Consider the following 27,455-nt stretch of genomic DNA (forward strand, 5'->3'; position numbering starts at 1 on the left):
TCCCACAAAACCAGAGGCCTTAATTACCAAGCCTCCAACTGCACAGAGCTCAGAGGGAGCCATGAAAACCTCCTAATATAGCTGTTCTGTACCTTAAATGCATCATGCTTTTAAGGCTGAACTCTCAAATTCCTCCAAACAAGCTGGTAATCTCAAATCTCAGTAGGTAAATCTTCTAGCCCCTGTGAAAATGAGGGCTATTGGACTGTAAAATAACTACGCTCCATGGTACTGCTTTGTTTGGCAAGTAACTCAGTGCTTCAACTATGCCTTTATTATTGCTTAAACTTTGCTGCCACAGTAAAAATAAAAGCAATTGAGAAAATCGTTACTTGACTGATGCCAGTGGTGCCAAGGGCCACTGCAAGCCCTGGGCCACGGCAGGAGGGGGGACCTGGCTCTGTACTCTGGAGGGGGTGGGGGCAAGTGCTGGTACCTCTCAGCACTGCCCAAAGTGTGGTGCTGCCCTGCCCTCCCTCACAGCTGTGTGCAGCAGGAGCAGCTCTGCTGCAGCATTTCAAAGGGGCCCAGGGCACCCGCTGCCATCCTCTGCTGCAGCAGCAGTGGCCAGCACTCTGGGCCCTTTGGAAGGCTGGGCCTGAGGACAACTGGCCCCTTTGCTCCCTGCTTCCCCATTGGTGGGCCTGATTAACACAACGACGCTGACAACAACCCCCTCCTACTCATGTCAGTGTGGTAAACTTTTTAGTTGTGGTGCTGTATAAACCTTTGTTCCGAAGGGTTTCACAATGGACAGTTGAGGCTTGTCAGTGGGTCACGTGTGGCTCTCTTTCAGCTCGGGGGCCTGCAAGATTGTCATAAGCCAGCTGAGCTCCCCGGAGAGGGTAGTTTTGCTAACTGTGCTTGCACCACCCAGAATATGCTGGGTGTGCCAACTGCACGGCAGCAGCACTTCAAGCGAATGCAGAGGGAGCACACGGCTCTCGGGGTCGCTGTGGTGTGCAATCAGCACACCCCTCGCTTCAGTGTTGCTGTAGTAACACCACTAGGAAAATGCCTGCATTGAGGGGGTGACAGTAAATAAATGTCTTGTGGGCCACATGTAGAACTGCGATGGGCTGTAGGCTGCCCACTGCTGCTTCATAGCTTCAATTGATCCCTGAGCCTGGAGGGTCAACTAACCTGACAGCCTCTTATGGTGGTTCCACACCTGTCACTGGAGAAATATGTTCAGCCATCTCCACCACCCCAGTTTTGCCCAGATGTGCCCTGTGGTCAGAGCTGTCCTATCCATAGGACAGTTCAGGGCAGCTGGCCTGTACCTTGTCATGTAGGAGGACCTGTGGCAGCTGCCCCAACCTTCCTGTGGGCAGGAAGTTCACCCATACTAAGGTTAGCTGGGCCTGGGGTGGCCTGGGAGATTACCTGGGGAGCACAGTGTGGGACTGCAGGAGCTGGCTCTACTCCACTGCCATCTCCCAAGCAAGCTGCTCTGCTTCACTGCACTGGTGTGAAGCTGAGTGTCCCAGCCCCAGCCCTCTCCCCAGGGCTCAGGGAAGCAGAGGGGAGGGGGCTGGGTCTGTAAGAAAGCGGAGTGACCAGACTGGGTGATGGCAACAGAGTGGAGCACGCTGCTGGGTCGCTTCACTTCCTGCAGCTCCTGCCAGTGTGGTGAGTGTGGAGGAGCCAGACCCTTGCTGCTGCCTTGTGCCAGGCACTCTGGTAATCCCCTGGGTCATGTCACTTAGGGTATGAGCTCTGTGGAAGAGAGAGGTGGGGGAGGCCACAGAGCAGGGGTGGGACTTGGGGGAAGGGGTGGAGGGACATCACCCCAGGTCCCACTCCCACCCAAGGAATGATCCTGCCTGTTGTTCAGGCTGGAGAGAGCCCTGTGAGAAACTGCACATGGTTTCCTCACTGGGCCCACAGACATTTGGCAGAAAGATAATCCAGCCCTTATTCTTGGAAGTTGAATTATGTGCAACACATATTGGCTAAAATGCCAGTGTGATTTTTATCTACAACTGTAAAGTTAAACAAGAGATTCCATGGAAGTGTTGCATACATAGCTAGAAGAGCTTGCCAGAAAATGTTGCCTATATGAGAATTAACAGAACTGGCTGATGAATCACTATATTGTATATAACACTAATCCAGGGCTGGTATGAAAAATAAAGCAAGAATTATATCTTAATAGATCTTGCTACAGGTAATGATTTATAATGCATCAAATACTTTTTAATTCTGGGCCACATATTCCCCTCAGGATCCCCAAATAAGAACAGGCAAAATGGGGGAAAGCTGGCACCAAAAACCCTAGTCATAATCCAGAATAAAATGCTTGTTAGAACACACAAGGTGTGATGACTTGAGGGTAGTGCTCTTAGGGTAGGGGTATGTGCATATAAAATTATGCAAAAGTAGGGTGGGGCTCTGCATCTCTTCTTCTGCAGTAGGTTCACCTGTGAAAATGAGCAGAAAAAGCCTCTACCTGAAAGTCTGATAACGATGGATGTACAGAAAATCTTGCCAAGATAATACCCTGTAATAAGCACGTGGAGCTGGCAAGTGGCAATGTCACCCTTGTGTAGTCACACTCAGGACAGCAATGCACCAGCTCTCAGGGACAAAAGAAGCAACTGGGGCTCTTCTGTCCCCAGAACAGGTAGACTTACTTAGTATCCATACAAAGTACGTGCTATCACTCGCCACCATTCCAAATGCCTGACCTCCTTTCTTCTCAGTCTCCTATTTCCCCTTCCTATTTACATGTGATGACAATGGATACAATGAGATCTGTGACTAGGTTGCTGACTGCCAAACCTCTTAACGTTACTTGTGCCTCCACCTACTTTGAGATGTTCTGAACCATCTCTCTTTTAAATGCCATGATGGGACAGCTGTTTCTTCTCTTCCACTGGGCTGGCTTTTGTCAGTTTGGCTATGTCTAGATTACAGCAATTTGTTGACAGAACTTTTTGTCAAGATCTCTTCCGACAAAACTTCCGTCCACAGATTGTGGCCAAACTGCCAAGCGGATTGCAAGAGTGATCGGCTCTGTCAACAGAGCAGCTGGACTGCCCGGCCTTACTCTGAACAAAATGGGCAACCGGAAACACAGCCATTAAAGCTGCTCGGTGTCCCAGAATCCCTGTCTGTCAACAGAGGGCCTCCCCCCCGAACACACACTGAGACCAGCTTTCTGTCAACAGAGCCATGTGGACAGAGGTGTTTTTCCTTGTGGCGAGCGGGATAATGCTGTCAACAAAAGTGTTGGGTTCTTTTGATTTACTGTCAACAGAACACCTTGGAAATCAGGATGCTGCATGGATTTTGTTGAAAAAACCCTCTAGTGTAGACATAGCCCTTCTGAGTATCTTCCGGCACCTGCTAGTCCCAGATAACAGCTGCTCAGGGTAGAGTAGCTTGGTTGTAGTTATGTAGGCATAATAAGAAGGATTTATCTGTGATGGAGAGTTTACAATCTAAACAGACAAAGGGTGAGTAAAGAGTAACCACATGCAAACAAAGAGATTAGGGTTAGGGATGGTGTGTTATTTGTCATGTCATACTCAATATCTCATCACTGTAGTTCAAGTAGGTCTTATATTACAAGCATTTAGTTTCAAAGAAAGGGTGATGAGAGACTTGGGGTGGCCGTGCCAAAGAGGAAAGGGTTGTTGGGGTAAGCAAAGGAATTCAGGAAAGGAAGCCAGGAGAGAGCAGAGAAGGACAAGGGAAAGAAGGATGGCGAGATGCATAAAGGAGAGAGAGACTGAGGCTGGGATGCTGAAGGATGCAAAAGTAGGGTTGAGGTGGGATAAATGAGGACTGACAACTGATCTGTACAGAAAAATAGAAAATATAAAACAGAGTCCCCAGATTTCAAAGATGAATGAAAATCAGAAGGTGGCAGAGGCCACTTGGGGCTGCTGCTACTTTTCCCTATGGGGACAGAGAGGGGATGCTATCGGGACAAGTATTTTCAGCAGATTCCTCTGGGCCCAGTTGGGTAATAGGAAGGGAAGCTGAAAAGACTTACTCTCTCCCTCAGTACACACACTGAAACTGAAATTGAGGTCAACTAGTTTGAGGAAGGCCCCATAGTATCTGGGATTTTGATCTCCCTTTTATCTCCTCTTAACTACTGGTGGAGATGCAGTGACAGCACGAGATCCCTCTGGCTCAGGGTGGGCAATCAGTGGGACAAGGTTAAGGTCCATTTGCGGTTTGCTTTGGAGTTTAGGAGAGCAGCAGCTAGGAAGCATTAGTAATGGATCAGAAGAATAATGCTCATGTTGGAGCAGGAGGAAATTGCTTTTAATTAGGCATTTTAGGTGGCAGTGAAGAACTGGACAACAGGTTGGTAGAATTAATTTGGTTGACGTGCATTGGAGATGGTCATTTAATCATGCCTGTGCTTTAGAATAATTGTTTCATAGCATCAGAATTAAGGGTTCTGCCTAGGGAGTAAGAAGCGAAGAGGGGGTGAAGTTACCCACAAGCGGAAGTGTGTTTGGAACTTTCTGGGAACTGTTTCAGTGGATGCCAAAAGCACCTTGAAAGAAACCACACATGGACAGCAATAAACTGGGAACTTCTGGGAATTTTCTGGAGAACGCTGGGAGCTGGGTCTCCTATAAGGAAGCATTCATTCCACAAGCCATTTCTTCCAAGGGGCCATGTTGGGAACTGTGTGTATACCGTATGAGGTTGGATTGGCTAATTTACCCCATCCCTCCAAAACGATGTCATAAAGGGAATTGGTATCTTGTAGCATAAATTGTTTCCATATGTCTTTCTCCAGCCTGTCCATGATAGACTACCATAATTTTCATTCAAACTTTCATTCTTTCAAGCTTTTTCATTCATTAGTTCTTTTTATTCTTCTAAAATTATCTTTGCTGCAGCTAATGTAATATTTAACCTATGTTGTGGCATCTATGGATTTCAAATACACCCATCATCTGAGAATGTAGGAGTCAAATATTCCCCCTAAAATTACTGCAATCTAAATAGATTCATTTTCAGTTTGTGCCCCTCCCACACTAACCATGTCCTTTGGCATGTACTACCTTCCTTAGAACTGATTTTGGATTATTTAGTGATTTGCTTGGCTGTTTAGAAACATATAGGCTACTTCCACACTAGCCCCTTCCTTTCGGAAGGGGCATGGTAATGAACGATTTAGGAAGATGCTAATGAGGCACTGCTATGAATATGCAGTGCCTCATTAGCATAATGATGGCCATGTGCGATTCAAAAGGGCCGCTTTCTAATTGCGCACTGCCCATGTAGACAGGGCCCCTCTTTCCCCAGACTTCAAAAGGCTCTTCTTCCTATTTGGTTTTAGGAAGAAGGGCCTTTCGAAGTCTGGGGGTCCTCTTGAAGGGCCCTGTCTACACAGGTGTGAGCATTTCAAAACTGGCAGTTTCGAAGCACACGTGGCTGCCATTATGCTAATGAGGCACTGCATATTCATGGAGCACCTCATTAGCATATTCTGAAGTGCCATATTACCATAGCCCCTCCAAAAGGAGGGGCTAGCGTGGCCAAAGCCATACTGTTAAGAGAAGGCTTATGTGCAAGGGGGGTCCTGGTCTATGTTTTGAACACAGTATGAGCTCAGTTGGGATGATACGGAATTCTGAAACTTGAGTCAGCTTGAAATTACAACTGGCATTTTGCCACTGAAGCATTGTTGTTATTATAGTTTAAATCCACTTCTACCCTTTCCAGTCTGTCCATTGCTGTGAAATGAACACATCTGTCTGTAATTTGCTGTGTTCAGCACAAGATGAACTGTAAAAATGGAGAGCTGCTGCCACCTTCAATGTTTCTTCTTTCTAGTAACCATGCTGTTTGCAGACTGAAAAATTTCTAAATATGTGCTCGAATTAATATTTTCTCTACCTATATTTTCCCAGGGGAAACATTCAACCAACATTCTCTTCTGGCACATAATAAAACCCACTACATTGTTACCATATTATTAGTGAAACACTCGAAGGTTTCTTTTTCTTTAAATATCTTACATTTTCTCTTAGCAACATATGATGTCGCTCAACCAATGTTAATCAGCAGTGACAATAAGCCAGGAGATTTTCTGCAGCATAAATTTAATTAAACTAGCAATAGAAATGTAAAGAACTGTACAAAAAAAAAAAAGGTGGAGGAAGGATCTGCAGCAGAGAGGTTAGATTTAGTTCTCCAAACCATACTAGTCTAAGACTTGTGTGGTTACATAAACAGAGGAGGGATTAGCATTTAGGTCATGGAATGAGCCTTTAGAATTCTATTGCTTCTTTGAAGCATTCTGTTTTTCTTAACTACAAGATACAGCTAACAGTACTTTGTCCTTGTAATGTATCCAAGATTTACTCATCTGACAAATATATTTTGCTTGCTGTATTATTATCACAGTAAATTAGTTACCAATGTCAGGTTTAGACTACAAAGGAAAATGCACTCAGACATCTCCCCTCCCCGTTTAAAACTCTGGAGTTAAACCAAAACAATTCTGTACCAGTGATTTCAGTAGATCCTAGGCACCTAAATATCATTGCAGATTTGGATCTTTGTGGTGTTGACGCTTTGTTTCTTAGGGCTTTTCTGCACTACATGGTGCATCAATGCTTCCATGATCACTCCACTGAGGTTGATTTATCATGTGTTTAGAGTCATCTTGAGTTGAGTCCGGTACTCTACCAGGAAGAAAACAATAGCCAGACCTGATAGGAGAGTAGCTCCCTTTCGACCATACCACATGGAACACGCTGCAGTAAGTCGATTGACTTCAGCTATGCTATTCGTGTAGCTGAAGTTGTGTATCTTACACTGGTGGGGGTGGGGGAGGAGAGGGGCATAGTGTAAACTAGGCCTAAGTTTTCATGTGTCCACTTTACAGCACTTTCCTACCTCACAGGGATGTTTTGAAGATAAATACATTAAAAACTGTGAGGTATTCGGATACTGCAATAATCGGGGCGATAGAAGCATTGCGAGCATTAACAGCTGACATCAAAATATCTTATTTTAAAACGCACTCGTGGTACAGGTCTGCTGTACTTTACACAAACCCAACAGTATTAAAACACGTTCAAGAACCAGGCCCCTACATCTCCTGTAGCTCCTGGAGGGCATTGCACTGTGGTAAGTGGGCTGCACAAACCCTGTAGCTTGCCAGGGAGGATTTCACCTGGTGCAAGCATTGTGGAGTCTGCCAGACACCCTTACACAGGCTTCCTTCACAAGCCCTGATGAAAGGGGCAGGCCAGGAAGTCCCCGTAGTTTGCAATGCTGCCATGTTTCTGAGCCATCCGTAAGGAGCTCTGAGGATTTAATTGCCAGGCTCTCCCAGAGAAGATGCTGCTAAAATTGTTGTAAATTATAACTTTTTAAACCAAGGTTATTTAAGCTATTAAACTCTGCTCCTTTAAAAACATCTAATTTCTCTAACATCAGCTTTGAAAGCCTGTGCCTTTTCCATGGCTTTGAAAGGTGAGTTGCATCTCCTGTGTCTCCATCTTCTTCCCAGCAGTAGGTCTAGTTAAATGAAGTATCAGTAAAATGTCAGCTGCCATCAGTTGCTTTGTTTGGGTATTGAACCCACTGAACACTTATTTCAGTAGGCACACAGGCTGTAAGTGCTCATGCCTTGTGGTTTTGTTTTTTTTTACCGTCATTCAAACTCTGTGCCCCTATCTCTACCCTTACAATAAACATGGGTAACTTAAGTGCTCATTTCTTCCAGTTGACATTTAAAAAAAATGGAAGACAAACTATTCCCTCCTCCCCTCCCTCCCCGCAACCTGAAGGTGTGTCTACACAGCAAAGTTCAAGAATAGCAGTTGTTGTTCTGAGATAACTTTGCGAGTTTCTATGAAGCAAACCTGCTATTTTGAAATAATTTAGAAACAGTGGGTGGCTTATTTCAAATTCTGTAAACCTTTTTATATGAGGAATAGTGCCTATTCTGAAATAGATATTTTGGAATGGGGCTGTATAGATATGAAATGGGAGCTATTTTGAAATAACACTGCGGTGTAGAAACTGAACACTGGTTGCAAGTGCCTAACATTTATGGGCTGCCAGGAGCTTTAATCTGAAATATGCTCTCTTGTGTGCAGACATACTACTTTGGAACAGTTTTGCTTGTTTTGGGGCTTCCCTGCAGCGTGGACATGTTATTCTGGAATAACTTAGTTTGGAATAGTAACTCCAGAATAAGATATTTTGGAATAACTCTGTAGTAGTAGACATGCCCTAACTGTCTTTGATGTGCTTTGAAATGTCAATACAATAACTTGAAAGTTCCTCTTTTTACTTGGCAATTACCACTTCCTGGACTAATAGATCACCTGCTCTTCAACATCTGAGTTTAGTTAGTTTTACAGTATAGGGATTACCTTCATGAAAAGCCTAAATGTCCAAAATATCATCTAAATAATCCTACAACATTATATGTGTCTTACTGTGTTGCACTTTAACTGCAAAGTTTAGTCTGGAATTGGACTCAAATTTTCTCAAAGTTCAGGATGGGCTTGGTTGGATTTCACATTCATTCTCTCCAGAACCAATAAGGGTACAGTCTGAATAGAAGAAAAGACAAAAAACCCACAAGTGTATTTAAGCAGAGCCTCCTTAGTGCCAAGGAAGGAGTGAGTAGAAACTTCCTGGGCCTAGATTTTAAGTGTCTCCATTATGCGGTTTCCATTCTCTCAATATCTGGCCACTTTTAAATATGTCTAGTTGGTTGTCCAAAATGTGAGGCACCCTTTGAAAATCTTGGCCCTCAGACCTACAAAGCACCTAACCATGAAAATCTACTTACCCGAGGTGCACTGAAAAACTGGTGATGGGCACAATTTAAATAATATAAAGGAACCCCTATGACAGACAGGCATGAAAAAGTAGTAAAAAACCTCAAATACTATTCTATTAAGATTTACTTGCATAAAATAACAAATTCCCTTCAGCGATATGCATACCACTCGTGTGGTGCTTGCTCTGAATATTCTGTTGACTGAGTTTACTGGCCAGAATCTTTGCAGAAATAGTGGTTTTAAGACCACTTAAGAAAAATGCACATATGTGTCGTGTGGTGTCCTGGCATCTGTCAAATCAAGACTGATATGTAAAACAAGAAACTGAGTGGTGCATAATAAGGATAAGTCACACACTCTCCATCAACATCACTTCCATAGTTTTCCATGTCTCACTTCCTTGTTTCTTTTCCTGCGCTTTGGTCTTGCCCTGCCCCTAGGCCTCATATGTTTTCTCTCTTCTGTCACTCAGCCCTAAATGAGCAAACTTTTCTAACAAGCTTGTATGTTATTATGTTGAAGTTTTCAACACTGGAAAAGTATACAGGAAGTTAATTTTTCCACTGTATTTTATGTTCTGTGACTGAGGATTAATGCGGGTCTCATATCAGAAATTTTGTCTTGCTCACAGTCTGAAGGCCCAGACAATCTCTGATGTGTTAGTTTTTTGAAATAAAGTTACAAAGCTTAGATGCAGTCTTTTGACTATTTTGAAAACCTCAAAGAAGCCTGAAACAGAACTGTTTCTGGAGACAGAGTTTGCGAGCAGTTTGATATTTGCAGGTCTCTTTCTCTCTCTCTTTGAATTTTGTAGATGTCAGACAATTCTGAGAACTTTTTGTGTATTTCCAGTGTGGGTGAGTGCATAACATGGTCTGATCTTTATTTTTGTTCTCTATTTTGTTATGCCTAATGCCTGAGATAGGTTCTCATCTGCCTTGCATTTTGAACTTAAAACAACTGCTTGTGTCAAATTAATAATGAAAGGTAATTGGATATCTGTTTAAGATATGAATAATCTTACCAAGAACACCCATTTGTTTTTGGTATGAAAGAATCCTGTTTCTGTATACTTGCCTAACAAAAAAATGTTAAAATTAGTAATAGAAAACCCTATTAATGTTTGTGCTTCATACCTTAAGATCCATGGTCCAAACAAGCAGTGAATATCATCATTATTGAACACATAATACCCTTTTAATACATTTTTATGTAAAGAGTCTTAAGATTGAAGCTGAAATGCATTATTTTGAGTTTAATTCACATTGTTGCTACTTCTATGTTGGGCTTGAAAACATACCTGTTGTTAAAACATTTTTTGTGACAAGCAATGCATGATTCTAAATAGGGATATTTTATATTAACATCCAGATGCATAGATGTTTGTATGCAAGCTATGACTCATTGTTTGGGGGTACAGGTTACAGAAAGGATTGTTTAGGGAAAAAAACATGCAAATTACAACCCCTTAACCAAAACCTTTCTGCAGAATAACTTAACAAAGCCTGCATTATTTCTCTCACCACAGAAGAGATTATGTATTAACAACTTTACCCAAACATCAGACAACATACAGGTCTGATGGAAAAATAGAAGAAAATGTATAATCATGACATATAATTGCTTAACTTGATTTATTTAATCTAATTTACATTAGAAGTATTTTGGAATGCTAAACTATATGGACTTCAAAACTGATAACTTGTTGTAAATGTCTATTTGTAATAATATGCAAATTGAATCAATATGCAAATGTACCCATCTTCCTTCCACAATGACCTATATTAAGGTTATCTGCACTACACATAAAGAGGTAGGACTGCTACAACTAGGTAGCCTTGCTTACATTCCAAAACCCAAATATTTTTCCCCAGTGTCTTACAGACTAGTTTAAAACAAGTACCTCTGTTACAAAAGGAGAGTGGCAATTCTGTGGCAGTGAGACAACTGCTCTGAGGAATTCAGAAAGAAACCCAACTCTTTCTTGGGAATTTTTTCTTAGGACTTTGGAATAGTTGGACTTTGGAGGTCTTTCGCATTTAATATGTTAGCTTAGTGTACGTACCTCATAGCATATGTTTGTCATTTTCAAAGTGTATTTGGAAGAGATATAGACAGATTTATGGGTCTGGATCCTGTACCTTGGTTAAGGCCTGTGCAGCTGGGCACAGACTGTAGGGCAGAGGTTAGAAGGAGGAGCACAATGTCCAAGATGGGAGAGCAGAGAAGAGAAGAGGACAGCGCTGGGAAAAGGCAGAGAGAGTAGGGGAAAGGAAGGGCAAATGAGTACTGATTGACAGAAGTGGTAGGGTTGGGGGTGGGTCCAGGAGGCAAGAGAAGCCTAGTGCCAGATGGGTCAGGAACAGGGAGAGATGAATGTCCAAAAGAGGTGGCACCCAAAGAGTTACATCACCAAGCGTGATACCATCAGATTGGATTAGGTTATCCTTCTCTATCAATCGGTCTCAATTTGACAGCATTAGGGACACTTTAATATTACCATTATGAATGCTCACACAAGAAACCTGCCTCTAGGAGTTAAACGTATCCAATCAGAAAACAGAAACACTAATCTTTGGCCGACATTTCCATATAAAAGTAACTCAGTCAGCTTCAATTTTGAACAAACCCTTAGAATGCAAAGTCTTCACAAAAATTATTTTGTTAATAATTGTAATTAGCAGATAAATTTGCAGAAAAAAGCAAAGGGGTTCATGGACAATTTGCAAATTGAAAAAGGCTCCATCTGTTTATTAAATTAATTGCTACAAATTATTCACTCAGCTCTACTAGCCACTGAAGCTGAATTGCATTGGTCAAGCTCAGTTCTGTATACAAACATTTTTCAATATGCTCAGAAACCTAGAAGAAGTCTACAACATTATTTACTGAAAAGGGTGATCACTGTAATTGAGTTATGCTATTCAAAAAGGCTTCCTGACTGTGCTTTGACACATATAACAGAATGAAATACAGTTAAATTTAATATCAATGAAATGCAATATTCTCACTGTCCTACAGAAAAGAAACCTACACTCAAACCCAGCACTTTAAAAGTGCTTTCCTTCTAATCACATAAAAGATTTGAGTCACATCTTGTGTTATTTTTAAAAGTGATTGTTATGGCTTAGATGGCTGGATAAACTCTCCTGAAAGAGACTAGAAACAGTGTGTGTGTGTGTGTGTGTATATATATTTTTTTCAGGTTTATTAAAAAAAAAATCTAATTTTTCCACTATGGTCCCAACACTGAAGTAAGATTGGTGGGTAGACTTCTGCTCTGCACCCATGTGGATTTGAACAGCTGACTTCCCAGAGCAGGCTCAAGGCAAATCTCTAACTGTGTAGCCTCTATCTCAATGTCTGATGACACTTTTCTGATATTTCATTAGAGGTTTGCTGGAAATCATGGGACAAGCATGGAACACAAGTTTCCTTCTAATGGTTGGCCTAATGTTGAGCCAGAAGTAACCATGCAGAAATCAATTTGAAATAGACTGCTTTCTAACGCTTGTAAACTGCCTGCTCTCTGCAGGCCCCAGCCATGTTTCTTTGTTTATCTTTTTGAAAATTCACATTCCAGCCCATGGAGACAGCTTTAAAACATATTTTGGTCCCTTCCACACTGTTTGGCAAAAACCAAAACAAAAAAAAAAAAGCCACAAAACCCCCAAAACATTAGATAGCAGTATAACAAGAACAATGATTAAACAGATTTGATATGGTTACTTTACTTGGTTGCCACTGACAGTTCATGAGGCGGTGATGTCTGTGCTTTTCTGTTGCAAAAGGGAACTTAATTTCCTCGTTGGAAAATTGTAGAACCTCAAGATGGCAGTCTCTTATCTGATATTTTTAAAATGATTTATTCATTTAATAATTATTGTTGCTCTTCACTCTTCTCAATTAAATGAATTGATTAGTATATTTATTATTGTACCTATATTTCATTGTTAGATATGCACTAAATACTAATCTATTATGGAAACATTAATTCAGAAAACAAATGCATTACCTACATATTTAACTTTAATAACTCTGTAGTTAACTTAATGAAACATCATATGACTATTAAATATATATATATATATATATATATATTTGAAAATTGAAATAGAAAATTTTGTTGGTATCTGAAATTGAGAGTTGAAAGATTTTACTAGAAAATTAAGCAAATGCCATTCTTACTATTAAAGTTAAATAACTCATTACCAAATAGCTGTATGATTTAGGCTATGTCTAGATTCAAGGGTTTTGTTGATGAAACCTGCAGAGCATCCAGACTGCCAAGCACGTTCCATTGACAGTAAGTTGACAGAATATAGCACTTTTGTCAACAGCCATATTCTGTTCACCACGAAGAAGAATTCCTGTCAACAAAACACTGGTCTGGATGTTGCGGAGGGAGGGAGGGGGGCGCCTTCTGTGAAAAGAAAAGGCCACCATGATGCTGTGCAACGTCTGCTGTCCTTCCAGTTGGCCGTTGTGCTGACAGAGTGGTTGGGTAGTCTGGCTGCGCTCTGTCAACAGAGCAAATCGCTCTTTTGATCCACCCTGCGGTCTGGATGTGATCTGTCCAGAGAAGTTTTGTCACAAGATATCTTCTGACACAAACTTCTGCCAACAAATTCCTGTAATCTGTACATAGCCTTAGAGAGAGAGTGAATGTCCAACCATCAGGAAACTGGCTAACTTTACTCCCTCAAGTTGAAATCCTACCTCCATTGAAGTCAATGGGAAAACTCCCATACAGTTCTATGAAGCCTTAATTGTAGAAAAAATAATTTTACAGTGACTATTCTAGGTGAAGTCATAGATCTACAAAGTTTGGGCCACTGTTTGTGAGAGTAATGCATTACTTGTGAAAAGTCTGATTTTAATGAAAGGTGAAAATGTCAATGAATATTTCTCTCTAGAATATTGAAGTCTCTAATTCCTTACCATCTCAAGTTCCAGTTAAACAAGTGTTAGAAACAGAGGCAGAATCTGCTGCTTGAAATAAAGTGCAGTGTGCTTAGAGACTGAACTAATATCTTTGTTTTGAAAATATTACTCAATTACTATTATGTCAAATGCAACATTAACAAACCTTTGTCCTTTATCTCTACTAGTTAGTAGTTTCAAACAAAAGTCTTCTTTGATCTGTGAGCACTGTAGCAGGGGAGAACTCTTTTAATATGATTAAACATTTTTATTTAAAAAGTTTATTAATGCTATTAGTCAGTACATGTGTGATAATACTTCATAAGGTATCATGTCTTATTAGGTCTCCAATGTAAGACTGTCAGAGTTCCAATTAGGTTATCAGAGCTCTGTCCAGCTCCACTCTTGCTTCCCTTGTCACCTTTCCAGAATTTAAACACTTTGTGAAGATACTTTATCCATGAGGTCCTTCAAATTTTTAGAGTGATTTACCAAACTAAAAGGGGGCAGGGAGGGAGAGATGAGTTTTGCTGAAGGAAGACTACCTTGCTCTGGAGCTGGGATAGGAGCTGGTGGTTTCCAAGCAGTTCCTGAAAAACCAGCATCAAAGTAATCAAGGAAGGGGATGGGGCATTTAGAAATAAAAAGTTGTGTGCAGTTTTGTTGTCCAAAATTGTGTTCATTTGCTCCAAGGAACTTGTTGGACGACTGATACTTAATACAATTTGGTTTGCATGGAACATACAATCACAATCTGACAAAAAGACTTTTGTTGTTTCCTGATGGCATCTAGGGAAAGTTATTGAACACACTCCAAGGATAACATCCTGCAGCTCTTTGGCTAGTGGCCGGGTCCCAGCCACAAAGAGGCAGAGGGCTTGCAAGCTGGCCTGACACCTGGTTCAAACGCCTGTACTTTCCAGTCCCCTATCCTCCAGCTCAGATATCGCGTGTGATCTGGAAATCATGAAAAGCTTCTCCTTTTTTGTGTATTGTCTCTGAAGGGGCTCAGGTGGGGGCGCTGTTGGTTCTGTACTGGTGCCCCCCAGGGGGCCAGGCTCCCCTGGGGGGTCCTCCTCGCAGTCCTGGTTTTTACTGGCTGGGGTGTTGGCAATAGACTCCGCGGAGGTGCCTGCATCCTGCAGGTGGGTGTAGCCCTTATTGCTGCTGGCGGGGGTGGCCTGGGAGTCCCTCCTGCCCGCGGGCGGAGTGAAGGGAGGCGAGCCGCCCAGATCCAGCGATCTGGAGTTGGGGGAAGAAGCCACCTGGGCCAAAAGGCTGGAGTCCTGCCGCTCCCTGCTGGGCGCCCGAGGGGGGCCAGGGGAGAGGGGCCGCCGGGGGTCAGGCAGGCAGCTGGTGCTCTGGCGCCTCAGTACCCGCCTGTGCCGGTGCCCCAGTGGGCTCCCACCGGCCAGGCTGAGCTCCAGCGCATCCCGCGGGCTCACCCCCTCAGCCTGGGCCAGTGGCAGCAGGGTGAAGGCGCTGAGTGAGGAGCCCACCAGGGAGCTGGCGGGGGTGGCGGGGCCAGGCGGGCGGGCCAGGGTGGCTCGCTCGCGATAGATGCTGTACACGGCCTCAGCCAGGCTGGGCGGGGAGGCAGAGAAGGAGGCGCAGCGGGCTAGTGGCGCGCCCAGCGGCCAGGAGCTCTGCGCCAGGCAGGCCGCGGCACCCAAGGCCTCCCCGCCGGCCAACCCCCGCGCCTGCACGTAATTGACAAAGCCATTGAGCGGGGTGGCGGCCGGGCCGGGGGCTGGGCCAGCGCTGTGCTTGGCCCGCAGGCTGTGCGCGTCGATGACGGTGGAGTAGAGGTCCCGCAGGTTGATCACCTTGGTCTGGCGGTCGCGGTTCTCGTGCAGCACGGCGTTGGCGCAGATGAAGAGGAAGATGCCGATGCCCATGGTCAGGGGGCCCAGCACCTTGAGCTTGTCCGAGTGCAAGTAGCCCGAGAAGAGCTGGAGGAGGAACCCCGCTGGGACCGGGGCAGGCGCGGCGCGGGGCACGCCCCTACTGCCAGAGGAGGAGTTGGCCTGCAGAGTGTCCGGGGTGGAGCCCCCGGGCTGGCCCCGGGAGCGGTTTTTGGGGGTGCCGGCCAGCGGCGGCAGGGGGTTGCTGCCTGCCCAGCTGTCCTCACGGTAGGTGGGGCTGGGCTTGGGCCAATAGCCCACCACGGCCAAGGCGACGCCCACCAGCAGCACCAGGATGCCGCAGAGGGCGATGAACCCCGAGAGCGAGCACAGCTTGAGCTTGCCCTTCACCACCACCACGTCGTTCTTGCGCTTCTTCTTTGCCCGGCGCTTGCGTTTGGGGGGCTGGCTCTGGGCGCGCAGCGGGTCCTGCTTCCGGGCCGAGATCCGCAGCAGGCCACCCGTGGCGATCATGGCTGGCTGCCCGGGGTGCTGCTCCCTACCGCGGCGCCGGCTCCTGCAGCACAAGGGAGAGAAGAGCGGTCAGCGTGGAAGGAAAGCCCCTCCCTGGGCCCAGCACGACCCCCGCCCTGGGTACAACGCGGCCCGCGGAAGCCTGGCGAGCAGGGGCTCAGTGGCTACCGAGCCGAGCCCTCATTGGCACCCCCGCAGCCAGGCTAGCAACCTGGGAGGAGAAGCAGCCAGGAGCCCCCCTCCACGTTGCTCTGCTCCCTTGGGGAAAAAACATCTAATTGATTTCTGCAGCTCCACCCCCCCCCACCCCTGAGAGCTAAGGAAGGAGTTGAGGTGGCAGGGCAAAGCGTGGAAGGAGAAGCCGGGCTGGGCACAGAACAAGCCTGTAGGCAGCCTGCTCCTCCTGGAGGCAATGGAGGTGCTGAGAGCTCCTCTGGGTCCCGTGTCTCTTACGGGGGTGTTGCATGCCCAGAGCAGGGGCTGGGGGTTAGTTGAAGGAGCTCCACTGCCTTTTAGTGAGCTGCCTGCTCCGGAAATAAAGTCAAAAGGGCAAGATGGGCTGTTTTAGCCATGCCAGTGATTCTATTACACTGCTCCTGGGCGCGCAGGGATCTTCAACCGATTATGCATTTTTTTTCTTTTTCTTTTTCTGTGGTCAGTGAATAGGAAATTAATTACTGGAAACACAGTAGGGAAGCATTTGAATACCCAACTAATAGTACCTTTGGAAAGCTTCTTCCAGCTCATTTCCTTCGGATTTTAGCTGCAGTGATACAGAAATCCATCCTCTTCTGCTTAGGGCATGGGCACATCATCTGGACAGCGGCCTGATTTGGAAAACATGCGTGATGTTCACAGTAACCGGTTATGTAACAGCTGTGACTCCCCCGCCCCCCTCCATGGGAAAATGTAGCTGGTATATAAAGATAGTATGTCAAATCTTATTAAAGAGTGAATCCCCTCCGGGGGGAGCGAGGGCGGGGGAGAGACTGTGTCGGGAAACTGGCAAATGAAGCAGCATTCATTACTTTATTTAGGGAATCATCGGGGTTCAGCATCTGAGTATTCAAATCGCTGGGAGACAATTAAGCACAAACAATTTACAGGGACTTGCAAGCCATCGAGGGGAGCTCCCCCACGCTTTTCTCTCTTTTTGGAGAAGCGTCTGAAATAATTCCCAGGAAGGCAACAGGACCCGCAATGAATGCAACATGCTTCGGAAAGTTGACCCCTTGCTTTGCGAGCTGCCTGGCAGCATCTAAAAGTGACCCCTTCCCCACCGCCTTCTCCATTTCAGGCCTACCCCGTTCCCCAACCCCTCCGTTTCGCCGTTCGTCGCTTCTGGCTGGATTTTCCCCTAAACCAGGGGTGGGAGCGCCCAGGGCACTGCTGTGAGAGCAGCTACACCGTCGCCGGGAGTAACCGAACAATGAATGGAGTCGAGCCTCCCCGCTGCCATTGTCAGCCCGGGCCTCTGCTTTTTTTTAGCAGGGTTCGCTGCCAAGGGGGTAATTATCCCGGCGTGAGTTCCCGGGAAGGGGCAGCGGAGTTCCCGAGCTGGTGCAGCGCGCCCCGCCGCTCGCCAAGGGGCTGGCCCGGGGAAGATGGCAAAGCCGGTGGCAATCAGCCCGGAGCGCCGTTTGCGATCAGTATTGCGCGGACGCTGCGGTCGCGCTGCGCGGGAGCCCGAGCGGAGGCGTGGGAGGGGATGCGCTGTAACCCTCCCCCCCGCGCCGCGACTCCTAGGCACGCTGGTCTCGTTAGAAACCGGCCCAGAGCCAAGCAGCCTAAAGCCACGCTGGGGAGTGCCAGCCCGTGGCCCCGGAGCGCGGCCTGGAAGCCTCGGCCAAGGGTCCTTCTGCCAGCGCCAGCGCTGCTGGGCTAAGCCCCCGCGGCCGGGGCCCGTGGGAAGCGGAGCTCGCCGAGCGCGCGAGGGGGGCGCTGGGAAGCCCAAGCCGGACGGCCAAGCTCCCCCGGGCGGGGGCTGCATTAACGCTTCGCTCGCCGGACGCCAGGCGCCGAGAGGGGGAGACCGCAGCTCGCCTCTCGGTCCGGCCGAGCCCGACGGTGTCTCGCCTCGGCTCTAGCCGTGGACAACGGAGGGGGAGGGAACTCACGCGGGACGCTGTTAAGGGGCCTGGCGTGACCCCTCCCCGCCCCCGGAGAGCCGCCCGCCGTGGCTGACGCGTGGCGGGGTTGCCTTCGACCTAAGGCGAAGTTGGCGGTTTCTCCGGGGCGCCGTCCCGCCGCAGCTGCCCGGCCGGATAGACCCCCAGGCGGCCGGCCCGGCTCTGCGCCTGCCCAGCCGGGGCTGGGGCTGGGACTGGGGCGCCGCTCCGCGGGTGGCCTGCGGGGCTGTGCCCCGCTCAGGGGGGCTCGGAGCCGGCCGGCCGCCCCGAGCCTGGCCTGACCCCCGGCGCGAGGGGATCGGGCCAGCCACCCCCCCACCCGCGCCCCGCCGCTCGGGCCGCCCGCCACGCGGCGCCGCAGCGCCTGGGTCCCCCGGGGCGGCGGGAGCGCACGTGGAGCTCGGCTCCCGCGAGCCGCCCGGGGCGGGGGCCGGGGGCGGGCGAAATCCCCGCTCAAAATGGCAGCGCGGCGGCCCCGCACTTACCCTGGCGGCGCGGGGGGCGTCCGGCGCCGGGCGGACCGCATGGGGAAACTTTCCCGCCCGGGCGGGCATCTCAGCATCTCAGCGCAGGCACAGCCCCTCCCCGCGCGTCTCCCCGCTGGGGCGCAGCGCGACCCGGGCAGAGCAGGCGGGCGGGGGCGGCTGGGGCTGCTCAGCCCCCTCGGATCCCCCGGCCGGCGCCGTCCCCGGGAGCTCCCCGCCGCCCCTCATCCTGCCCGGCTGGGCGGAGCGGCCCCCGCGGGGAGCTGCGGCCGCCTCCTCCTCCTCCTCCTCCCGGCGGCGGCTGCCGGGTGCTGGGCCAGCCTGGCGGGGTTGCTGCTTTCCGCCGCCGCTGCTCCCGAATGGGGCTCAGGCAGCAGCCGCCGCTGTGCTGGCCGGACTCGGCGCTGTTGCTAGGAAACCGGAGCCATGACACAGGGAAATTGCTGCAGGGTGGCAATCAGGAGCCTCCCAACTCTGCTCCGGAGGCGCCGGCCCCCCTCCCCCACTCCCAGGGCCGCCGCCTCCTCCACCAGGCGCACCTGCCGGCCCCCCGCGCGCTGCCTGGCCCCCATCCCCGGCCCGGCCCCCCGGCTCGCTCTCTGCCTCCTGCGCGCTCTACCGGGCTGACCGGCGGGGGCAGGGGCGGGGGAGCTCAAAGCCCGTCTCAGGCGTCGGCTCCTTCTCTTTCTTCCCACCGGCGCTGAGGGGGAGAGCGGGGCAGCTCCAAGCGCCTCGCGCGCTCAAGCGCTTCCCTCGGGTTTTTGGTGTCTGAAGTGGGGCCGGGCACAGCTGGGGGGAGGTGAATTCTCGTCTCCCCTCGGAGCCGCCTGTCTCCTGCCAGCAGCTGTTTCTGCAGCCTCTGTCGGCTTTTGTCGCCTGAGTCCTGATCAAGCCCAGCTCCTTGGGCTCCCTCCCTGGGGGTGGGAGGGAGCTGGGAGTCTTGCTGGGTATGTTCACTAGCAATAACGCTCCAGGAACTTTGGTGTCACTGCTACCTTCCTGTGGTCTCACCTGGCGCCTGCAAACGGGAGAGAGGGGGGTGTGCTAAAGGTGAAAGGATGCCGCCTGGAAAAGGGAAACGCCGGCGGGATGCAGGGCTATCAAGAGGATTTCTTTCAAAAATCGGAGGAATCATCCAAGAAACAGATGAAAAGAGGGAGAATGGAAACAAGACGCTGACCAAACTGATGGCCAAGTATCAGATGTGACCTTTATAGAGATCAGGGGAAAAAGCCTCTTTGGGAAGGCACTTCTTAAACCGAAGATACACAAAGCTGTGTGCTTGAAGGGCCACAGAATACAGGCCAGAGTGTTTTACATCATAGAATCATAGGATCACAGAGCTGGAAGAGACCTCAGGAGGTCATTGAGTCCAGCCCACTGCCCCAAGCGGGGTCAACCCCAACTAAGCCCAGCCGTGACTGTATCAAGCCAGGACTACTGCATGGCTTCTCTTACACTGATCACAAATTTCCGGAGCTGAAGAAGTGGGTCTCCCCTACAAAAGCTCCTCACCTAATAAATCATTTTGTTAGTCTTCAAAGTGCTACAGGCCTGCTGCTTTGTTTCTGAAGATACAGGCTAACAGGGCTATCTCTCTATGACTACTTATCACCAGCTAATAGACCCTTGGGTGATTGCATTGGGTGTGAATCAGGGGAAAATTTATACCCTCTTTGATGCAGATTAAACAACACCCAAAGCACATTAAACAAAGCAGCCAAGTGAAGGTGGAAGTCTCCAGGTCTAACTGGGATGTCCCTGCTGGTTTATGTTGCAGCATTTCTGGAATGGAGAGACTGCACCTGCCTTTTTGTAAAAGTAGCCTTGGATTCCTGTTCAAGCTAAAGTGGGTTCTGGCCTCTGATCAAACAGCTCTTTCTCCTCCACTGCTGCTTGATGTAGTGTGAGGCATGAATATGCTGTGTTCAAGTATCTCTGGGAACATAAAGGGAAATTCATTAATTTGAAACTGGGATTTAAAGAACATAGGGCTCTATACAGAATGGAAAAATTTCAGGGAGAGGTTAAATACACATTTCTTCAGGCTTTCTCCTTTGACTCCAGCTATCATCGCCTGATTGGAAAATATACAAACCCTGAAGGGGCATGCTTCCTGTATGCATTTAATCTCTGCTGAAGGCTATATTGCTGAAAATGGCTTGGGGCACAGTTTCCCCTAGCACACATCAAACTTCCTTCCGAAGCAGGGCCTAAATCTAAGATTTAGTATCCGAGGGCTGCTTTTCACACTGTGTTTTGAACTGTTTAATTGAACCTGGGTCTTGTGATGTTCAGTGATTTGCTTTGTTTTCAACCCTGTGTATCAGAGGAAACCAAACACATCGCATCCGTATCCACTGGAAACCTGTATCTCATCAATAATGCAGCATCACCAGATTCTCCCTGAAGAGCTCCTGAGATAAAGACAGGTTTTACAGAGAAAAGAGACTCTTTCCCTACCTGAGGCACTTGTTCTATTTCTGTCAAGCCAGCCCATTTTATTTATACCTTCCTCCAGTAGCTACAAAAGTTTTGAGTCACTTGGCCACCGTCTTGATACTCAGGGAGTTTCAAAAGATACCAAACAAAGGCCATCACAATCCAGGCCAGATGCTGGGAAAAGAAAGACAGCTAAGCTTTTGATGACAACAACAATATAATAACGATGATAAAGTTATACAGTAGTATAAAGACCAGCAATAGAATCACAAGACTTGGATGTTGATCTCGCATTATATACAACTCATCCCTATAATCGCAGACCTGATTCCGTATAACTAATTACAATGGTGAGTTACATATCATTACACTCCTGTGCCATCTTCTTTGCTAACAACCTTATTGAAAGCTTTGATTGAATATTTATGGCTCCATTTTCCTATTTGCTTGGAAATTTTTGGGAAGGTTGCTTTTATACTCCCAGAAGCGATGGATGGTTAGTGGAGGTGGACAGGAACATCTCTATTGATTTGCTTTGCTATTTGGTTGAGTGAATTAGTAATTGTCTGTGTAGTGTCCACACTGATTGCTTAATGCTGCTAGCGGGCCTCATTTATGTGTTATCCATATATGATTATTTAATGGTTCTTTGTGGTCATTAGTAAGAGAGAGATAGCTGTGTTAGTCTATATTCTATCAAAACAAAAAAGCAGTCCAGTAACACTTTGAAAACTAACAAAATAATTTATTAGGTGGTGAGATTTCATGGGATAGGATCTGAAGAAGTGGGTCTATCCCACAAAAGCTCACTACCTAATAAATTATTTTGTTAGTCTTTAAACTGCTACTCTACTGCTTTTTTGTTTTGTGGTCATTATTATGCAGTGAGGCTAGTTATCATAGAGCCTTGTTGTGGATGTATTTTATCTTGTGTAAGCTTGAATAAATAAAACCCCTACAGTATAGCTAAAATATATGAAACTCAAGAAGTGCAAAGAGAAAATAGCAAAAATGTCTGTAACCTTACCTATGTAGGAGAAATGTAACACTTGGGACTACCTGGTTGATTATCAAGTATGTTTGTTTGGTTTAATTCAGCTATCTAAAAGTTCACTATTTCAGATAATCCAACACTATGGAAGCACTGATAGTAACTCCATGGTTGAGACTGCATTGGAATTTGTATACAAGTAAATGTGTTTTATACTTTAATAAATATATTTGTCTTGATATTTGGCACAATGATTCTTCAAAGGGCAATTGCATTTTGATGTAGTTTTTGCACAGGAAATGTGTAAAAATATTCCTTCTTCGAAATTTTGCACGTGTCCCTCACATTTATTTGAATTCCTTTAATTTAACACAGATGTGGGATTGAGCAAGAGTGAATGTATCACTTGATGATTGCCTGTTGTGTTCATTGCTCTGGGGCAGCTGGTATTGGCCACTGCTGGGCTAGATGAAGCTTTGGTCTGCTCCAGTATGGCTGTTCTTATGTGTATGTATATTTATTTGTATTGAAGTAACACATAGGGGCTCCAGGTCTGGATCAAAATGTCATTGTGCTAGGCACCGCACAAAAACATAATTAAGAGTTAGTACCTGGACTTTAAGGTACTTTACAATTGAAGTATTAGATGAATGCTAAAGCATGAAGAGATAAACGTCAGGCACTCTCTTACAATCTCTCAGAGGCAGAGTAAGTAGTAGATCTCCTGACTGGGGAAGAGTCAGTCCCAACTCAAACCCTAGCAAAGTTCCAGTTCTACAGGAAGGATGGTCACTTATCTGAGAAGAAATTCTGGGCTGCCTCTAGCCATATCACTCATTTTCGCTTAAAATCTCACTTTGAATTTTAATATAAGCAGTAGTGTATTTGTTATATGCACTGTAAAAGAAGATTGTCTCCATCATAAACACACACTTTAAAGATACATAAATTAAGAGCCCAGAATATTTATTATTGAAATCTAAGAGTGCGTCTACGCTGGAAAGTTTCCTCAGTTATACTTACATGGTTATACCACTATAGTTATAGGGCTATAACCCCCTTACTATCACATCTGCATACTCTAACATAAAAGTGGATTCAGGGTTTAGCTTAAACCACTTCCGAAGTTACATAAGCTGAATATCAACAAAAAGGAGGCACCCCTACTAGAATAAGAGTGTTCAGCGTGGGAACTGTAGTGATATAATGTAAAGTGTGAATTTGAATTGAATAACCTTCCTATGTAGAGAAGCCCTAAGACAAACGGGGAGACAGAAAATGCATAATGTAGAGTGTGGTGTAACGAATATTATCACACCCTAAGGATCAGCTGGTACCTCAAATACAAAGGAGCAAAGCAAAGTTATAGATGTTCATCCTCATAGAAAATACGTGTAAAGTAAAAGGCCCCATTGCCCTATATCAAATGCTTGTAATTTGCCCTCATTTTACATCATGCCCTGCTAGTACTTATCTGAAGTATTTAGAATCAAAAGTAATTTTACTTTTCATCAGCAGGGCCGACAGCCAGGGCAGACACTGGGGTAAGGTGGTGGGGGATGTGGGGGGGTGGAAGGGTGGAAGGATGAAGTAGCAGCCCCATTAGCCAGAGCTCTGGGCCCCTTTGAAACACTGGGTCCCAGGACAACTGCCCTCTTTCTCCCCCAGTGGTCGGCTTGCTTTTCATTGTCTAGGAAGCTTTGGTAGAATTCATTGAGAGCTAATGGCAATTTACAAATCTATTCTCCCTTCAAAAATTTGGGTTCTGATGTACCCTTCTGGCAGTGCTCAGCTGCCTGAGGGAAGCACACAATCGTGAAATCTGGCTATTGAAAGGTAAAGGCACTTAACATTTTAAGATGGACAGGCTTTTCCAGTTGAAGTGAAGGAGCTACTGATCTATTTCCCTTTGTTTTTCATTTAATTTCACTGTCTATAGATGCTGGGTTTTTTGAGGCATGTCATGACACCTCGCGCAGTTTGTATATTTCTGAAATTGACATTTTCCTGAAAGCTTTACCTGAAAAGGACTGACCCTTAACAGCTCCTGGGTGAGTTATCAGATGTAGCAGGAAGGTCACTTCTTAGGTTTATAAGTGGCATTCAGGGCATGTGCCTTCAGGTAATTTTACATGTCCTACAGTTGACTTCTCAGCTTGTATAGAATGTGGAAAGGACATTCTAGGCATGCTAATCATTTTGATTTGTTGGTCCTAACGAACAGAATTGCAAACTCCCTTCTCAATGCATTTAACTCATTTGCTCATTGTACACATGCACGCGCGCGCACACACACACACACACACACACAGAGCACAATCCCGACTGTTTGAATAAGCACAACCCTCACTCCTTTCTCCAAAAAAATTCTAGAACTAAACTGACATATCCAGGAAGCACTGTGTATGCCCTCCCCCGGGCCAATTTTGATTGTGCCCCAATTCTGAAGCTTACTAACATTATTATTATTATTATTATTATTATTATAAATAACAAATAAACAATATAAAATAACTACTGAAAGTGCTTTTCTAATGAGTGCTGTGAGCTGTTGTGTATGCTCTTGTTTCATCAACTTTAGGTTTAATTGCTCGTTATTATACAAACTAATTTTTTTGCCCAAATTTGGATGATTGGGACTCTTCAATAGGTAGACAAATTATAGTGAAAGTATGTTTTATAAAAATCAGCAAATTTTGGATTGCTGGTTGTATCTTTCAGACCCAGAAATAATCTTCTGACAGTGGCAGGATGGTGCTTGCTTATGGAAGTTGAGATGGCAAAATATGTACACTTGGGTTTTAGAAAATGGAAGTGACATTAAAGTACCTAACATGGATGTCCAAGCTCTTGCCACAGAAGGCACTTATTAGAGTGCTGCAGTAACATACATGCCATATGCTCTCTTTTCCCCTAGCAGGACAGACACTAGAAAAAAACTTCTGCTCTTCATAATTTAATGTAGCTCTGCAGAATTCTATTTATCTAGATTTAAAAAAAAATGTCATTAACACCACTGCACATGATTTTTTCAACAAGGAGAGGTACATGACCCCTATGCACATCATTCCTCACAACTACGGACATCAAAAGAGTTTTGATGAGACAAATGAGAATTCCGCCAAATCATGAAGTGCTAAACGTTCTCTCTGGAGGCAGTGTTTTTTAACAAACTATATGTTGTGAAAGAATTTGGTTAAATTAGTTGAATTATAGTCACAGAGAAGGGTGTCTGGGAAAGACTGGTGAGGTAGCTGATGCTCTATGACCATTGTTTATTGAACTAATTTTAATTACCTCACCGTTGCCATGTGGTTCCCCTGTTTGTTATTTCATGCAGCTATTGTCTCTCATCATATGCATAGATTGTAAACTATGTGGGACAAGCACTATGTACAGTGCTTGTGTAAGAGGGTAGCTGGGCTCTTAATTGACATTGGGCCCAGGTCTCCTGTACCACTCTAGATATGCCCTTGTTTGGTGTAATAGGGAAGTAGGGCCCACAGGTAAGAGAGGGTCTAGAATCCAAGGGGAGAGGAAGGGAGTGAGCTGAAGGTGTCTAGAGAAGTAGAGGGAGCAGTGAGAGTTTCCTGTTTGAGCAGTGGAGACAGAGCAGGTGGGCAAAAGCTTAATGCAGTCAGGAGTCACCCACAGACTTTCCCGGGCCAGAGAGCCATGGCTGGAGAGTACTGAAGGCTGAGGTCCACAGAAGGAGATGCCTGCTGGTTCTCTGAACTCAGAGAGGGCTGATGGAGGAGTGAGAATTCTGGGACACAGACAGAACTATATCTGAGAAGCAAACAGGAAAGAGAAGCATCCCAGTTAGATGGGCTAGAGGGAGGTGTGGAGAGAGAGAGTGGGGTTGAGAATTTGTAGTAGTATTTGGTGTATTGATGAAACATTGAAGAACTGAATATACTGTTTGAATTCTGGATTATGGTTGAGGGACTCTTGTAATAAATTAGCCCTGTAAAAGGCGATTTAGATCTGGAAGGCTTGTATAGAGTTACTGGGAACATCAGAAGAGGGAAATTGAGTCAGGACTGTTTGTAGGACCTCTATGAAGGAAAAAGAAGGTTCCGGTGGTGACCTGAACTTTTACAACCTTCCACATTGGGGCCTCAGTTCTTGAATACTACCACAATGCAATAAATAACAACCATTTATTATAATGTAATATAGTAATTTATCATGGTAGTATTTACAGTAGTTATTATAATGATCAATGAGAGGTGATCTGTGCACCTAGTGTAAGAGCATGTGGTACAGAGACCATAGGCTGTACCTCTTTTATCAGCACAAGGACTCACACAATAGCTGTATCTTCATCCCTAAAAGCAGTGAGTTGTCAAACATAATTCACAGTGTTCTTGTACATTTTTATAGGTGTTTGTGCTCTTAAGATTTTAAAAGAGCCCCTTAGCATTATAAAATGGATAGTGTTAAAATACAAGTTTGATATGCTATCAAGGTTGGTCAGTCCGGTATTTTGACCTGTAATTTTGTTTTCTTCAGAATCTCAGCCATTCTTCTGAAGCTGCCAGTTATTGTGCTGCTTTTGTTGTTGTTTGTGATGTGAACCACCAGCCCACTAGAAACTGGATGAAGACCACTAACGCTCATAACAGTAATAAGATGGTGACCATTTCTGGTCAATACTAATTCAATTTATTGACTTAATAAGTGATAATAATAAATGGTGCTCTAGTGCTCAAAAGCTCTTTATTCGTCTGCTCAAACTACAGGGTCAGATCTGGGCCATGATCCAATTTCTATACTGTAAAGGAGCTGGGAATATACCTAACTGGGGCAACTCAAGAACTGCTGAAATGGTGGAACTCTGTGCAACATCTTCACAGCCTCCTCCTCAGTATGGTGGGCATGTTGTGGGTGCATCAAGGGTGTGACTGAGGGGAAGTGTAAAAGTGTCTCTTAAGTGACCAAATTCTAACAAACATAAAAGTTCTCAGAACCTGGCTTTAATTCAAACGATAGATACCAAATAATGGTCAATAGCTGGTAAATGCTAAAATGAATAAATAATGAAATAATTTTGAGAATTAGGTAAAGAATACTGTAACTGTTATATACCATTTCATTAGAACAATGAAGATGTTCTACAACACATCAAGGGGGTGACAGGCATTTCTTTCATATTTGTGTTATCCATGCATGACTGTAACTTGTTTTGTAGGATGACTGTAAGGAATAATCCCTTTCTAGTCAATAGTCACAGAGAGGTAGCTTTGTTAGTCTGTATCTTCACAAAACAAAAAGGCAGTCCTGTACCACTGTAAAGAGTAACAACATAGTTTATTAGG

At 45.8% G+C, this 27,455-nt stretch overlaps 1 protein-coding gene across 1 annotated transcript; it reads right to left on the bottom strand.

Moving 5' to 3' along the window:
- Positions 1-10,020: 10,020 nt before the first annotated feature.
- TMEM200C (transmembrane protein 200C) lies at positions 10,021-19,108 on the bottom strand. The gene is made up of 3 exons (XM_074987412.1): positions 18,702-19,108; positions 16,810-16,914; positions 10,021-16,130 (listed from the first exon to the last, which is right to left on the bottom strand). The coding sequence occupies exon 3, from the start codon at positions 16,085-16,087 to the stop codon at positions 14,612-14,614; it is 1,476 nt and encodes a 491-aa protein (XP_074843513.1). The 5' UTR covers positions 16,088-16,130; positions 16,810-16,914; positions 18,702-19,108; the 3' UTR covers positions 10,021-14,611.
- Between the last annotated feature and the right edge of the window lie 8,347 nt (positions 19,109-27,455).

This window comes from Carettochelys insculpta, chromosome 2, assembly GCF_033958435.1.
Source record: "Carettochelys insculpta isolate YL-2023 chromosome 2, ASM3395843v1, whole genome shotgun sequence".
Taxonomy (NCBI): Eukaryota; Metazoa; Chordata; order Testudines; family Carettochelyidae; genus Carettochelys; species Carettochelys insculpta.

What these genes read in the sequence shown, in the direction of transcription:
- TMEM200C (XM_074987412.1), bottom strand. Translation starts at nt 16,087, where the DNA reads ATGATCGCCACGGGTGGCCTGCTGCGGATCTCGGCCCGGAAGCAGGAC.